This window comes from Eucalyptus grandis, chromosome 9 (assembly GCF_016545825.1).
Source record: "Eucalyptus grandis isolate ANBG69807.140 chromosome 9, ASM1654582v1, whole genome shotgun sequence".
NCBI lineage: Eukaryota > Viridiplantae > Streptophyta > Magnoliopsida > Myrtales > Myrtaceae > Eucalyptus > Eucalyptus grandis.
This window is the reverse complement of record NC_052620.1, coordinates 31,220,163-31,237,582: the sequence shown is the minus strand read 5'-3', so window position 1 is coordinate 31,237,582 and position 17,420 is coordinate 31,220,163. Positions and strand designations below refer to the sequence as shown.

The 17,420-nt window shown below is 40.4% G+C and overlaps 2 protein-coding genes across 3 annotated transcripts; both read right to left on the bottom strand.

Moving 5' to 3' along the window:
• Positions 1 to 6,632: 6,632 nt before the first annotated feature.
• Positions 6,633 to 12,385, bottom strand: LOC104419256 (phosphoglucan phosphatase LSF1, chloroplastic). 2 transcript variants are annotated; one of them, XM_010030869.3, is made up of 10 exons: positions 12,016 to 12,385; positions 11,649 to 11,755; positions 10,636 to 11,095; positions 10,445 to 10,516; positions 9,612 to 9,733; positions 9,036 to 9,251; positions 8,337 to 8,442; positions 7,987 to 8,099; positions 7,539 to 7,683; positions 6,633 to 7,055 (listed from the first exon to the last, which is right to left on the bottom strand). In XM_010030869.3, the coding sequence occupies exons 1-10, from the start codon at positions 12,316 to 12,318 to the stop codon at positions 6,936 to 6,938; spliced, it is 1,764 nt and encodes a 587-aa protein (XP_010029171.2). In that variant the 5' UTR covers positions 12,319 to 12,385; the 3' UTR covers positions 6,633 to 6,935. The 2 variants fall into 2 exon arrangements, with proteins under 2 accessions (XP_010029171.2, XP_010029172.1); XM_010030870.3 differs by having other exon boundaries at positions 12,048 to 12,187.
• A 3,283-nt stretch (positions 12,386 to 15,668) lies between these two features.
• Positions 15,669 to 16,965, bottom strand: LOC104419255. The gene has a single exon (XM_010030868.3). It carries the CDS (start codon positions 16,821 to 16,823, stop codon positions 15,906 to 15,908), a length of 918 nt encoding a protein of 305 aa, XP_010029170.2. The 5' UTR covers positions 16,824 to 16,965; the 3' UTR covers positions 15,669 to 15,905.
• Positions 16,966 to 17,420: the final 455 nt, after the last annotated feature.

The following is a 17,420-nucleotide window of genomic DNA, read 5'->3' as shown; positions in this document are numbered from 1 at the left end:
TGTTCTTAATCTAAGGACGTGCACAGATATTAACTCTATGAAATTTGCATGCGGATGAATGAACAATCGAATGGGAATCGAGTACGGCGTACGTATTTGAATGCTCATCTGTAAAGTCCGCTACATTATAGAACATTATGCCGATTTTGTACATTCGGCTATAGACATTGTGAGAAGCCGAGACACCGTTCTCTAAGCGGGGTGATGCTGTCGATGGATATTTTAAAGTTAAGCCAAATCGACAGAACGAGTGTTGAAGATAGACAGTTCTAGACTCTTAGTTAGAACGAGGGCATGAGATCCTTGAGTTGCACATAAGGTCTAGGCGACGGGAGATGGGGATAAGGGCCTTATCCCCGAATCACGGTTCTCTGCCACTCCCCATGGGAAGATCGTGAGCGTGACGTCCGTCGTAGTATCTGGCGCACGTCGTTGGCACGATCGATGGGGCCGTACGATCGTGTGGTGAGCAGTCGCGCTCTTTCATAGCGACTGATTCGATTTTGGTTTCTCTTTGTTTTTACTTTTCCATCACTGCTCATGAGCCCAGGAGAGCGTGAATGTGGACATCGGGCATCATGAACGTGGTAGCGGAATAAGGGTGAGATATCAAAAGCTAATTTACTAAACAAGACTTTGTTCCTAAATAAAAAGGAACAAGACTCCGTTCTTTTTGCGAAAAATATTACATTTCTACAAAATATTTTTCAAAAATCATTTTCAAGTGATAATATTTTTCGATATTTAGCTAAAACCTAAAAATAAACTAGAAAATATTTTTCAATCTTTCAATTGTTGATATAATATTTTACAAAAAATTGCCAAAAAAATCTAATTTTTTACTTTTTATTATTTTTTATTTTCTTAATATCAATTTTTTATATTTTTATTCTTTTTCTTTTCTCTCTCTTTTCCTTTCTCCGCCGTCACTTGGCTCAACAATGGCACCAGCCAAGATGTGGGCAAGCTAGCTCATGCTCGCTTGAGGTGAGGTTGCCGGACCTCAACAAGGTCCTAGCAACCTCAAGCAAGCTCAAGCCTCACTAATATTTAGTGAACTTGGGCCTCACCGGCCTATGGTGAGACTTGACTTGGTCTATGGCTAGTCGGCCGACCATCATTTGTCGTGTAGATGACTGCCAAGAAAGAAGAAAAAAAAACTAAAAACTTGATTAAAAAAAAAAAGAGAAGACCAAAGTAAAAGAAAAATGTGTATGGTGAAAGTTGGTGAAATGAAAAAAGATATGAAAAAAAAAATTCCCCACTTTTGAGTGTGTTTTTTTCATTAGCAAAATGTTTTCCATGAATAGTTTTTTTTTTTTTTTTGGGTGAAACAAATGCTGAAAAATCCATAAAACGTTTTCCTTGAAAATTGCTCTCCATGAAACTAACAACGCCAAACATCATGGTCAATTGGATGCTGAATATGGTCCACTGACTTCAATTTGATTATTCACTTACAGTCCTTTACATACTAGTACACTAATCTCCCTTAATCAACTTAAGTGTATCTAATATTTGCTCAAATAGAAATGAAACAAACAAATAACAGTCAGTGCCAATGGCTCTAAAGATTACACAGCACAAGGCAGTTGAGCCAAGTCGGGCAGGTGAGAAAGGGAGGGAGAAAAACGCAGCTAACTTCAGCTTAAACACAATAGGAAGTACCTCTTGATTTGGTCCAATTTCATGTTCTGCCTCACCCAGTTGAGTTCTTGTTGGCTGGGTCCACCTTCATGTGGGGCCCAGCTAGCATTTGAAAAAACAAAAAGAAAAAGAAAAGAAAAGAAAAGAAAAGAATAAAAAGAAGGTGGTGGCTTCGCAGGTTGATGTGTGCCCTCAAAAGTCCTCCCGCTTGGGAGAAGACCCTTCATTTTCCTGTACCACGCCCTTGTGTTAGGAGAGAAAAAAGTACAATGAAAAAACCACCGAAGGAGTTAACCCCAAGAGCGTTGAGAAGAAGAGAAGAAAAATGGCACAACTTTGCGGCTTCAATTCAAAAACCAAATGTTGATAGAATCGGCTCAAATTTGAGTATATTGTTCGTGAGACCAAGAGTTACAAGTTGATGGTTTTCATTCATCGAGAACTGCTTCCGAATTTTCCAGTTGCAATTAGGATTTTCTTACTCATAATTTATTTATCCACATATGTGATAATTGAATGAAACTATAATATTGATGTCAAGCCTCTAGTATGTGACTAGAGAATAATACTTTATGTATCCTGCTATTCTTGGTGATTAGTGGATTTTTTTTGTGCGGTTCATAATTTTTCTCACATCGGATTTCTCACATTAAAACTTTGGTGTCATTATTTGCTTTATCTACTTACATTTTGTGAGGTTATATATTGCTGGTTATTACCGAAGATGAAGAAAATTTCAGTTTATTTAGTTTCGGAGGAGAAATTAATCCTAGATTGCATTTGGCTCATGGTGAATTATTGTTCCCGGGTAATCTCCAACAAAGTGGTATCAGAACTAAGATTGAAATTCTAATGTTAAATGGAAGAAACTAGCGGTACCATGTTTAAGTTAAAGGGTTAATACCCTAAAAAACCCCAAACTGGTACACCTATGACAAATTTACCCCAAACTATTTTTTTGACCACCAAAAACCCCAAACTGGTACATATGTGACAGATCTACCCTCCGTTAGTTTCTATTCGATTTTTCTGTTAATTTTGCTGACGTGGTTGCTGACGTGGCAAGTCATATGAAAATTCATAAGTTTAATACCATTAAAAACCCCAAACTGGTATAATTATGACAAATTTACCCCAAACTGGTATATTTATGACAAATTTACCCCAAGCTGATATATTTACGACAAATTTACTCTAATTAATTTTTTCGATCATAAAAAACCTAAATTGGTACACGTGCGGCACATTTACCATCTTTCAATTTTCCCAAATTTAACTGAGTTGTGATGTCCAATCAATTTTATTTTCCGGATTACTCTAACATTGCCTCCATATCATTAATACTTAATTTTTTTTTCTTTTTATTGGAATCATTATTAGAAAATATTCAAAAACTACCAAATGTGCACTTCATTCTTGTGCCGAGAGGATGCCCATTAACTAAAAGATGGACAGATCGCTTGCGCACATATTGTGATTGTTTCACTCGTTTTTGGTTTGTGACAAACTTGGCTTTATGTTTATATGTCTCAGCCCCACATGGTTTACTACTTGTCCGCAATTTGTTTGTACGCTTACATATTACTCTTACTTTGCTGGTCCTTATTAGCGTTACGTAGTCTTTCCTACCTTAAATCGTAAGTGTCAAAATTTTAACATGGAACTTGCATGTGAATGGTATAAATGACTCGTACATCACATGCTCGTTGAAATGCCGGAACCAAAATCACTTATGTTTGTTGTTAATTTCAGGTGTGCTTTGAGTGTGATTCTTTTGTATATGTGCGTAAGTGATCTGTCCATCTTTTAGTTAATGGGCATCTTCTCGGCACAAGAATGAAGTGCACATTTGGTAGCCTTTGAATAGTTTTGTAATAATGATTCCAATAAAAAAAAATCAAGTATTAATGATATGAAGGCAATGTTAGAGTAATCCGGAAAATAAAATTGATTGAACATCACAACTCAGTCAAATTTGGGAAAATTGAAAGATGGTAAATGTGCCGCACGTGTACCAATTTAGGTTTTTTATGATCGAAAAAATTAATTTAGAGTAAATTTGTCGTAAATATATCAGCTTGGGGTACATTTGTCATAAATATACCAATTTGGGGTAAATTTGTCATAAATATATCAGTTTAGGGTTTTTAATGATATTAAACTTATGAATTTCCACATGGCATGCCACGTCAGCAACCACGTCAGTAAAATTAACAGAAAAATCGAACGGAATCTAACGGAGGGTAGATCTGTCACATATGTACCAGTTTGGGGTTTTTGATGGTCAAAAAAATAGTTTTTGGTAAATTTGTCACAGGTGTACCAGTTTGGGGTTTTTTAAGGTATTAACCCTAAGTTAAATGTCTCGAATTACTCTATTTGGAAGCCTCACATAAAAAACGTGTTATATTGCAAAAACTTGTTAAGGAAAACAAAGAATATGAGAGAATGAATCGGAAAACGGTTGGATTTATCCGACGGTGGATTAATGATAGTGTGAACGAAGGCGAACATTTTGTGGAAGAAATTACAAGATCTTTACTAGAGAAAAACTCCACAAAATAAAACTCTTCTAGTTAAGCGACTCGTCAATTTGAGATATAAGGAGGGGAGTAATATGGCGGAATACTTGAGTGAATTTCAAGATATTGTAAATCAATGACAAATCTTGAGATTAATCTTGATGATGAATTGCAATCATACTTATTACTTAGTACTCTTCCCGATAGTTGGGACACTTTGGTTATGGGGTTAAACAACTCGGCTTATCTTGGTGTGCTTTCTATGAGCATGGTTAAAGAAAATTTGTTCAATGAAGAAACAAGAAGAAAATGCTTGACTTATACTTCTATGTAGGATGCTCTTGTTATAGAAAATAGTAGAATGCTCTTGTTATAGAAAATAGGGCGAGAAGTCAATCAAGAAGGTTTCAAACAAATAATACTCAAGGAAAATCAAGAGGAATGTCGAAATCAAGACTGAGGAAGACTATCAAGTGTTATAATTGTGACAAGATTAGACATTATGCAAAAGAGTGTTGGTGGCCAAAGAGAGACAAATCCCATAATAGAAATGGAGATTGAAAGAAAAAAAAGAAACAAGTTACGGCGGTAATTACATTAGATGGCGATATTGTGTTCGTATATGATGACGAATATGTGAATCTTACATGTCAAGACTCTACGTGGGTTGTTAATTCTGCAGTTTCTTTTCATGTCACTTCACGGTGTAATTACTTTGCTTCTTATCGCGGCAGCAACTTTGGTTGTATTAGGATGGGAAACAATGGCGTTTCCAAAGTTATTGGCATGTGAGATATTTATTTAAAAACCGATGTTAGATGTAATTTGCTTTTGAAAAATGTGAGACACGTTCCGAATATTCAACTTCACTTGATCTCCATGGCTACCTTAGATGATGATGGTTATTGCAATTCCTTATTTGATGGCAAACGGAAGTTGACTAAAGGTTCCGTGATAGTAGCAAAGGGTAAGAAAATAGGGTCTCTTTACACCATACAAGCTAACTTGATTAAAAAAGAGGTAAATGTAGTGGAGGATTCTTTGATTGATTTATGACATATGAGGCTAGGTCATCTTAGCGAAAAAGAGCTTGAAACTCTTGCTTTGAAATCTAAATATCAGGTATTTGTGACTTTCAAGCAATTTCACGTCAACATAGAAAGAGAAATCGGGCAAAAACTTAAATGTGTTCGAGTTGACAATGGTGGTGAATATAGAAAGACCCATTTGAACATTATTACAGAGATTATGGTATCAAGCTTGAGAAGACTGTTTCGAAGACAACACAACAAAATAGAGTAGCAAAGAGAATGAACCGAACAATAAATAATTGAATTCAGTATATGCTCTCTCATGTGAGGTTGCCTAAGCCATTTTGGGGTGAAGCGATGAGAACGGCAGTCGACTTGATAAATCTTTCTCCATCAATTCTTATAATCATCTAAAAATATTTGGTTGTCGGGCATTTATGCATGTTCCAAGAGATGAAAAACCCAAATTAGGGTATCTTTTTGGGTTATGGACATGAAGAGTTTGGCTACAGCTTATGAGATCCAATTACAAAGAAAGTCATTAAAAGCCAAGATGTGTTGTTTTGTGATCAATAAGGCTGAAAAACCAAAGAATATAGCTTAACGTTCGGTTAGTTTTAGCCCAAATCCTATGTGCATAGAAATCATGAAGATAATGAATCGTTAATTCTTCAACTAAGATAAGTGAAATAGTTGAACCCTACCTCAAATTAGAAGATCTAAAAGAGAGTAAACCTTCTCAAAAATATTTGCGGATATGACGAACCCTCCCACATGAGGTCGAGGGGGAGATATGTTGGTTAGGTCTACCTTCATGTGGCGCCCAGCTAGCATTTAAAAATAAAAAATAAAAAATAAAATAACAAAAAGAAAGTGGTGGCTTTGTGTGCCCTCAAAAGTGAGGAGAGAGAATTGTAGAGTGAAAAACCACCGAAGGAGTCAACCGAGAGCATGGAGAAGAAGAGAAGAAAAAGGGCGCAACTTTACAGCTCAGATTCAAAAGTTAAACATTGACAGAATCGACTCAAATTTAAGTATATTGTTCGTGAGACCGAAAGCTACGAGTTAATGATTTTCGTTCATCAAGAACCACCTCCAAATTCTCTGGTTACGATTAGGATTGTGGTTAGGGTTTTCTTGTTTTGAATTTATTTATCCACTTATGTAATAATGAAATGAGATTATAATATTGATATCAAACCTCTAATGTTTGACTAGAAAAGAATACTTTATATATTCTACTATTCTTAATAATTAATAATTTTTTTGAACGATCCGTGATTTTTTCCGCATTGAAATTTCCACATTAAGTCCTTGATGTCATTATTTATTTTGTCTACTTATTATTTCAGCATTATATTTGCATATTGAATGGTTATATATTGTTGGTTGTTGTTGGAGGTGAAGAGAATTTCAGTTGATTTAGTTTCGGGAAGAAATTAATTCTGAATTGCATTTGGCTCGTCGTGAATTATTGTCCCCGGATTGTCCCCAACAATTCTGTCGCTCAAAATAACAACCCTCCTCATAGACTGAACCAAACTCGGATGTTCATGCCCTGAAAGCTTACAAAAGGCAGTTGGTTACCTCTTCCCGCTTCATGGTTAAGAGAAGCAGAAGGGGATATTGCTGGTGTCTCGTATACAGAATGCAGGACTCTGATTGAGCAGCATCAATTTGGGAACTTATCTGATCACTCGAAAAGCCTTCTTGACATGATCTTGCGTATGTCGCATCACTTGGGAGCCAATCTTATAGGGCAGACGGAGAAAGCAAAACAACGAGCTGCTTTGGCCAGCATGAACCGTTCACTCTCCGTCAATGGCCTCTCGATTACTTTCACAATGTTGGCATCCTGAAAAATGTTGAGCAAATAGTGCAATAAATAGATCCATCTATGCCATTATTCTCACCAACAGAAATAGTGAATTGGTGCAAAAAATCTCCTCTTTTTCTAAAATTTTTCAAGAGAGAATACGCTGCAGTCCATAAGTAGAATTACACTGCCCTTACTTCCGGAACTTTTAAGTGCAAAATCCAAACAAAAACCTCCTTTATTTTTATCCGTCATTTAGGATGTCATATAAGAAAACCTTATATCTGACTATGGACGCTGCAGAACCCACAGCTCATCAATATGATGACATCACACCATAACCAAGCAAGGATGTTGAAAATCAAAGTCTTCAAGATTTCAAAGTCACCAGTCAATCAACATGAAGTTCCATGTTGCATAATGAAGCATGTATCATGGAAATCAAAATACAACTTCACATTTAAATCAAAATCAAAGTGGTAAATTTGGTTCCAATTGTATGATAGAAAATATTGCAAGTACCTTCTTTTGTTGTTGAACTGAAGGCCTTATACTGGCTGTATCACCAATCATGATCACATTATTAACATTACCACTGTCATCTCTCTCAGCTGGTGAATTTGTAGAATGACGCCATTGTCCATTAATGATATACTTGTAGTAGTATCTGAGACCAGCAGGTTTCAAAATATACTTCAAATCATTTTCAAACACAATTAGGAATGAACAGAAAAAGTAAGTTCCAAAGCTGCAGTTATTGTTGACCACAAGTCATGAAAAGAAAAATTATGAAAGCATCAGCTATATAGAGGATGCAAGTTCTGATGCCACCATAATATATTATATTAACGACCTTTGTTCTGAATAATTTTTGGGACTTTGATTAGAAGCATCAAGATCACTGCAAAAATAGTTGTCTTTTAGAATTCATGGTGTCATTAGCAACATATAACCAAGTGTTTGGACTTACTTCCCCTGTGGAAGTCTCATTTCAGCTTCATATCTAGATCCACCTTTGTGGGTCGCCTTTACTGGTTCCTTCCAATTGCCAGTAAAATCACCCACCAAGTTTACGTCCTCTCCCTGAATTTCACCAAGTAAGAGAACTTAAAATACCAACCGAAAATTGCATATTACTTGGCCTACTAGGAGTTGAGTCAAATAGATGGTCTATGTATAGCAAGTAGTCCAGGGGGAGAAAAAAAAAAAAGAAATAGCACCCTACAATAATGTAAAAATATTGATGAATTTATACATCTCCATGTATCAGGTAAGTTGATGCTATTAGCTGAGAAGATATGGATTCTGGTCATGAACTACCTCATGTCCATTCCAGACAAAAGTCACAGCATGGGTTGCTGGTCCATCATGTCTACCCCTCTCCACCATAGCTATGAGATCCCATGTTGCCCAAGCAATCGCAGGTCTGCAATAAATATCTGATAACAACTTTACCAAGCGAGTAATGTCGACATAAAGTTCTACCACCACCGATGCTTTTAAACATCAGATGGCAAATAGTTTGATGTATCCTAAAAGCATAAATTAAGCAAGGGCTGCCATGGCATATCTGGCGATGGAATATAGTGAGCTTCTTTTACAGGCAAAATGGGTTTATCAGGTACCAGCAAGAAAAAGACAGTTGAAACTCTACTCCTTCTATAAGGAGTTTGTGAAATACTACAAACTACTAATTTGATTATAGAATATCCTTCACAAAGCAAAAAACTTCTATCGTTCCAATTTTATTGGATGCCTCTGGAGTACAATGCAAATATTTTGCCACCAAGAGGCATCATCCAGAAAGTTCATCAGGCATAATAGTCCAGTTAGAACTTTTAGTGCATTTAGAGCAATGACCTGGAAGACTATTACTTTGATGTAGGAAACAGGCTGGTCAAACTAGAAAATCTCAAGGAAGCAATATACATCCTCTTTAATAATTACAAATATGAAAGGAAGCTGCCATGAATGGAAATCTCCAACCCAATAGCCTAAAGAAGAATTAATGGTGAGAACCTGTCCGGACTGCAAGGGTGTAGCCCAGTTACAAAATTGTAAGCTGCATGGAGGGAAGTATCAGTAATCCAGTGGAGATATGCTATCACACATGCAGGTGACCGATCAAGACCAGTAGTACAGGTGATGTAAACACGATGGTTCTTCTTCAACAAACGTAACAGGAGCCCCACACAGAAAGGCAGTTTCTTCCTCATATCAAAGGAATCTGAGTCCCTAAAATGACCAACAAAGCCGAGCAATGTCACTCTGTGTATTACTAGAGAGTAATGCAGCACATTGGCATTAAATCACTACTAAACAATAGCCGCATCGCCCAAGCATATAACAATGACTGAATTCAGTAAATAATTGTCACGAGACATGCATGACCTTGAGGAATGATGCAAATAGTAGCAGCAATCATGCTCAACTCCTCATTTGATAGTTATAAACACACATCTTACTACCAGTAGAACATATTCCAAAATTATGAAATCTGAAGTTGCCATGATGCATACTTGGAGAATTTACTTCTTCGGCATTATTTGACTTTGCTCTCCTGTCAAATAAGTTAGAGTGTAAAATTATCGTTACCTTATGGGATAATTTATCATAAGAACACCACGTTGTTGGCATGACTCATTAATTGCATTTGGATCAATTCCCCAATTTTGTGATTCAACTCCTCCTTGAAAATTCAATATAGCAGTGACACCCTGACATAGAGATTTGCTTGCTGTTACAAGTGATTTGACATGAGAAGCTCCAGCATGAAAGCAGACAAAGATGGGATGATAACAAAAATTAAGTAAATAGAAGTCAGTGCATACACCTAGAGATAAGAGAATGAACGTCTATCCTCTGCCAATATGGGCAAAACAGAGACAAGACTACAAAGAGAATGCATGAGGTGTTCCGAATTAATTTATTTTCTTACTTTTTGTTTGCTTCTATACAAACAGATGGGAGAGAACTATAGATGAGTTCATTTGTGCCTTGTGTAAGACAACAAGAAATTCTAGCAATTTCATTTTGGACAAAACTCGGTCTTAAATTTTCGCACTCTGTAAGATCAGGACAGATGACAGCACAGCTTCCACCCACGATGATAAGAGTAGACTACCGAGAAGTAGAAGATGATGATCAATCAGCATAGTACTATTGTCAGACAATTAAAAAAGGTACACAAACTCAATCTGCCATCACTTTATTTATCCAAAATATTAATTGCATCATATAGTTTTCATACCAAATTATACATAAAACACTCTCCAATTTAACAATTGACTGCTCATACCCATTGTGAATGGTCTCTAGGTAAATAGCAAGTTAGATATATCAACACAGCTTGCTTGACTGTTGGGCATATATGGTGTGCAAACTGTTAAAATTATGTCAATTGATACCACATTCAGCTGGATACTCACCACAACGCTTGAGAGAGTATCCACATCAGCATCTGTCTGTATGCATGATCCAACATATACTTGCTCCGTAATCTAGAAAAAAGGCAACCAGGGATTTGATCAAAAAGCATAAAAAAAGAATAAATTGAGTAAGATGCATGACCAACAGAATTATCACAATATACACATGGCACATAATGATGAAATCACACCTTACTGTAGCGCATACCGAGGGAATGGTTATAATAAAGCTCGCCTTCAGATCGATCAAGTGCCTTAATGTACTCTTCAATAGGGAAGCTTCCATGAGCCCAGTCTCCATCTCCAGAATCATCTTCGGAGAAAATACAAACAACTGAACTCATGATTGGAGTGGTACTGTTTTTCTGCAGAACTTGGGGAATGGTTTGTCCATTTTGATTGCTCAACAACCTCCATCCATCCAAGGAAAAAAACTTTGAAGAAAACAACACAAATCCACAATTTCCACTTCCCTCGGAAGCTCTCAAATTTGATGCCAGTAGAGCCTTATTCCAAGTAACAACAGGAATGCGACCTTTATTGTATAGTAGATCCAGCTCACTCAAATGCTGTAGTTGTTGAACAGGAAATGGAGAGAATGGTCGTTCCAGAACCAGGCTAAAAGAACCCATTTTCTCTTTCATCATCATCCTGATGAAAAGGAAACCAAAGAGAAGTGTAGTTGAGACAAAGATGAGAGATCGACAAGACAAATCTTCCGATGCACTAAACATCCTCCAGGCCGTCTAACTGGCTTTCTTTTGACTGTGATACACAAGTTTTGGTGAATCTATAAGCCCGGTATATCTTAGAGTTAGGTAAATCTCACATTACTCTCTATCTATAACACCACCCATAAAACTTCTTAAATTGGATTATACTGGGGACAGAGGCTTAATTTCTAATTTCATCAGCTCATATAACCAAGTCTGCATAAAAATGACCATGAAAGACATGATGCACTGCTGATCGTAACAACAGAGCAGCACCGATGTTGCCACTCCAGACCGACGATGAGCAATGACTTCGCTCACTCTTACCACAAACTTAAGAGAAGACTTGACGTCCCACCTCCCAAGTTAACTAAACCACCTCATACAATCCAAAGTTCACTAGCTCAACTTTCAGAAGAAGATCACATCTGCTGTGTAATCGGCATTGAACCAAAAGTAACTGTAGAACACCAAAGAATGAAGCCTCTTACTCTGTATCGCCAAAGTCCCTAATCTCAACAAGCTTGCCGCCAGACGGATCGCTCGACTTTTTCAAAGTGTCGCCTACCATTATAATCCTAGACTTCTCCGCATTCCCCTGCAATCGTTCAGACAAAATCCTACGTGACCAACACATTCCAAATGCGGCACCAAATGTACCCACAATGCTATTCGAATTGAGCCATAGCAACTGCAACTCAAACATACACACCAAAAAAAAAAAAAAAAAATGCAAGCAAGAATAGCATTAGCAATACAATCTCGTCAGCTGAACAAAACTGAATTCACTCGCGACGAATCGGTAAATCCAAAAGTAAACACTCCAGTTCCGGTGCAAGACCGTATACATCCACGTACCCCTCGCTTGAGAGCGTGGACGAAGATTTTACCGTCGGCGGAGAGCGCGAACCGGATGCCGAGCGGCTTCTCCAGCGTGACCATGTACTCGTTGAGATTCATCTTCCACGAAGAAGGATCGGTCGACATCGCGAGGACCCTGCGGATTCCTGCGCGGCCCCTGGCCTTCTCCCGACGGGCGAATCCCCCAGCGCCGCCGCCGCCGCCGCCGCCGCCGCCCCGCCACCGCGGCTCTCCGCCCCAGAACGGGGCGCGGGGGGCCCGGCCGAGGGCTCCGCAACCGGCGAGGTGCAGAGAAGCCATGGCGCGCCGGCGGAGAAGCGACGGGACGCGATAGCGAAGCGTTCATCTTGCCATACCTCTGTGTGTATATAGAGAGAGAGAGAGAGAGAGAGCGTTGGGGCGTGTGTTTATGGAGAGTCGTGGCTTCTTCGTCGGATGACGATCCGGAAGAAGAAGGGAAAAAGGTCTGAGGGGTCCTTTTGGCGCCACAGGCCGCCACGTGGAAATATCGCGCTTTCTGGAGGGAAAAAAAATCTGGCGCCAGCAGAGCGGCGTTGCTAAACGGACAGGGCACCGTTCGGACGGGAGATGACTGACCAATCAGCGCGCGATGCCGACGTCTCGGATTCTCAATCAATTTCAGCCCGAGCAAGATACCCCCCCAAAAAAAAAAAATTGGTATTATATTTTTGTCAGAAAAAACCCCAGAATACATTTTTACATCATCAAAAACTTCAAATTATACAACTATCATAAATTTTTCCTAAACTAATTTTTAGCTCACCAAGAATTCAAAATCAATACACCTATTTTAGTACATTTTGCCGTAAAATTACCGAGTTATATAATATATATTTGACAAACCATGTGAAAATTTATATTGATTTGAAGTTAAATTTGTCATAAATGTGTTGGTTTAAGATTTTTGATAATTTAAAAATTAATTTGGGTAAATTTATCATTGATATAATAAATAGGGATTTTTTTTTTTTGTTGTATTAATTCTTTATTTTTTTGATATTATTATTGTTAAATATACTTCATGATTATTCTTTTTAAATACATGACGTGCTGGTACTGAGTTTCCTTCTATTTTGAGAAGCAGGATCCTCGTTACTCGGATCCCCATCGCGATCCAATCGAAGATCAAATTATTGGATCCCCTTCTTCTCTAGCTGTCATTTTTGTTTGTTCAAGCAACTTTGTAAGTACAATACATCACGTGCAGCGTAATTTTCCTACTCACGTTGAAAGGAGGGACGATTGATTTTAATTTCTCGATCTCCAAATCGTCCGTACTCGCTAGATTTTCTATGGACAGGTTCACACGTTTGATCCGGCAAATCAGGCCCACAATCGAGAAGAGCTAACGATCGTGATTATGATATAGTATTTTGCACTCCTTTTCTATATAGTATTTTGTACATTATATAGCTACTTTATGTGTTTAGGTGTGTTACAAGTCAACTCCTCATTCGCGTCATATATTGAGAGCCTAAATAGTGGAATATCAATTTGCGAACAATTGTTTTATAATTAAAATACTCATGATTAGTGGCGATTTACTATTTTCAACGAAATGAATGCGTTTAGGATGAAGCAAGTCTCGGAGCATCTAGTACTTGCAAGGTAATGACATCCTGTATTGGATTAGGATGAAATCAAGTACGGCTATAGTGACCCTGCGATTCAAAGACACGGCACCTTAAGGCACCTATGGGTGGATGCTCCCATATTTTTCATTATAATCATATTCTACAACAAGTCACGAGGTGTTTATTTACGAAGGATCGATGGTATGTGTGACGTATTATCTAGTCATGTTTGATTCCAAGAGTCAATCCGTTCATGTTGCCAAATTAAGATGGTCTCATTTCATCCACTACGACCCCAATTTCATGGCTCACACCGTCTTTCCAGATCCAAGATTGGGTTCATAGCTTCTAAAATCAATGAAAATTTTGTATAAAATCATTCCATTGTGCACATTGGGATATCAAGGCTGGATCCCTCACATAGCACATCATGAACAGAGTAGCATGTGATCCAAGAATCAAATTGAATGGGACCCAGTCAATCTTAAACATATTATGTGGATATCAAATCAATTCAAAATTTAGTCATAAATATATGGATAGATTTTCAATGTAATCATTTCAGTTGATTTTTTCCGAAAAGATCTAATGCAGTAACCCAATCATTATTGGCATTCTTTGGTGCATCGCCACGTCAGATGTTTCTGACGAAAATTAGCTTAAATGATTACATTGACAGTTTGCACAAAGGTTTAAGATTAAATTTAGCAAAATTGAAGAGTATATAACCGAATATATATCGATACAATTGGTTTATAACCGATTGAACAATTTCTCTCCGAATGGGTCTCATATAAGGCCCACGTATCACTCTTGTCAATAGGGCTGAGTGCCTCAGAAGGCTTTCAAGTGGAGAAACCGAGGCAAAGTGGGCCGCGAGTGGGAGAGCCCAACGAGTCGAGCAATTATGGAGACATCACAGCATCAGAAATTGACGATCGACTACACCGTCAGGACACGGATCAATTGACCCTTTTGAGTTGCCCGTGCAATCAAACTCCTGGGCGATCGTCTCGCCTTTTCGAGTTGTTGGGAATCTTTTTAGGTTTGGGTTAGTTGGACGAATCCGAAATTCGATTCGCACACAAAATCGGAGAAGTTAGAACAGGAGAATATGATCTCAGTTAACACCCCCCACAACCCCACCCCAATTCGCACATTTGTTTATTCCTCCAATCAAAACGCGAACCTCGTACCCGCCCCCTTGGACGGCCAATTTGAAATTCCAAAGGGATGGGACCAGGCCTAATTCAATACTTATATGCATGGCAATGCAAAGAATATATGAATGGATAACCCAAAACCTAACACGGTAGACCGGTCCCTACTTAAGAGCGCCGGCGTTTTCACAGAGGCGAGGATTGAACTCCAGGCTTTTCTTAATGGTTCGGCGAGGTAGAGGCCTCGGTTATTTAATTCGCCGTCATAATAGGGCAAAAGAGAGAAGCAAAAGAAAAAGAAGACAGGTTTCAATCAGAGTCCCGTTCACCTTTGGCAAGTTGAAAGCGCGAGTGAAGTAATAGCCCGGCACCTAGAATCGTGAAAAACGAATTTGTCCCCCCGGCCGCTCGAGTGCCGAGCAGACTTGTTAGCGATTGATGCGAGGGGCCGGCAACCAGCATTTCCACGGTGGACCCGACAGCAACTTGGCATCCCCCAACACCCCCCACCTCATCTTGCTCCGCGCAATTGGACCCGATTCATGTGGGAAACGCCTCGCTCCTTCGCACGTGTGGGATCCCCAGCTGTCTCGCACGCGTGCAGCGGGACCCACCGCCCCACTCTTAAAATCTCCTCCCCACCTCTCCCCTCCCTTAGCCATCGCCATCAGATTAGGTGCGCAGCCCCTTGTCAAGTTATTAAGGCCGACAGAATTCGCTCTCGTTAACATCCCTCTCCACTCGATCGTGGGGATCTATTTCGTACCTACGCTGCGATAAATTTTTGTCTTTTATCAAAAACATAAAGATGATGATGAAATCACGTTATTAGATTTGTGGAATTAGGATTTTGTTTGGGATCTGGGCCATCCTTGTTACGAATTATAGCCACAAATTATCTCAGCAACCGGAAATAAAAATATATATAATATATATGTCGTCTGTCCATACGTTTCCAGTAACCTAAACGGACAAAGCTTATATGTTATGTACATATAATCGCAGGAAAACTGCACATCGCTTTACGTCCTAATTGGAAAGGCCTCTTTTGGTAAACCAAACCCATTAATTTACTAACATAAATAAATCAAAACGAAAAAAAAAAAAAGAAGAAGCGAAATTGTGCCCAGGCTCAGAACGGAGGGAACGACCTTCCCAATCCGTTCACGTTGGCGAAGAAGCCGACCAGGTCTTGCCGGTACGGCAAGTAGGACCTCCGCTTGTCGCCTTCCTTCAGCGCTCTGTTCCTCACGTAGAACGCCTCGTGCGGCGACGCCGACGCCGCCGACGCCTTCGCCTTGCTCCTTCTCTCCGCGACCGCACCGGCTTGGCTCGGGCTCGGGCTCGGGCTCGGGCTCGGGCTCGGCCTCGCCTTCTCCTTCGCTGAGGCGTCGCTGCTACTCGACAGCGAGCTCGACCTCGAGGCCGGCGTCAAGAACACGAACGACTCCTTCCCGTCGCTGTTGCTGCGGCGGAGCAGGTCGCGGAACCTCCACCGCTTCGAGCTCGACCCCGTCGAGCTGCTCTTCTTGCACCGGCTCGGCGACAGCGGCGACCCCGCCGGCGACTTCGGGGACCACACGCAGTAGCTCCCCTCCGGTACCCCTTCCAGCTCGTCGACCTCCGATGACGACGACGACGACGGAGGATCGCGATCCTCGACGAACAAGTCCTTCAGCGGAATCCTCAGCGAAGCCACCGCGCGACCGCGATCCCCGTCCCGATCCGCCTTGGCTTCGCCATCCGAAGCCCGATCGCCGCCGCCGCGCACGTACAGAAGATCTCGATTGAACACCGGGAAGACCGGGCCGATCTGGCCGCCGTTGATCAGGACGTCGTCGCGCTCCCTGACGAGCGAGACGAACTCGAAATCGTCGTCCCCGGCCTCGTCCGACCCCCCGCTCCGATCACAACCCGAGGAACTGGGGCCGTCGCCGCCGTCCTCGAGGGCGACCCCGCGAGCGACGTCGGCGAGCCGATCGGCGGAGTAGCTGTTGAAGCTGGGGCACACCGCGAGCTGCTCGCGGCTCTCCGGTTCGCTCGACGCCATCTTTTCCCACCGGCGAGTCCGACGCGCCGCGTGCTCGATTCGAGATGCTTCGGCTTCTCTCTGCTTATTGCTTCGTTCAGGTCTGGCGAGTGTCGGGGGGAAGATGGAGAGATGGTTAATGGGAGGAGAAGGCTGGGGCGGGGGTGCATTTATATGAGAGAGGGATGTGGGAAACGGATTCTCCAGGGGGAGGGAGAAGGAAGCCGCGGGGGGTTGGGAGCACGCGCGCGGGGGCGAGCGCGTGAGGTTCTGGAAGGACGGATTGGCTGTCATTTGTCGAGGGGGAATGCGAAAAGGTCATTAGTGATGTCAGATCTCGGATGGTGTTTCGCGCGCCAGGTTAAACGTTGTAAATGCACCTTTGTCGCCTGGCCAAGGTAATTCCCAGTCCCTACCAATCCGTTAGATAAATTATTATTATTATTATTATTATTATTTTTTAATTCGGTTGTCTTATCCATAATCCCTGATTCTCCTGTTTAATAAGTAATTCTTTATTTACCGATCTCTTCATCTTCATAAAATCAAGCTCTCTTTATTCCGTGAAAAAGAAATAATTTATATATCATCACTTGAAATAATTAATCGATTAAAAAT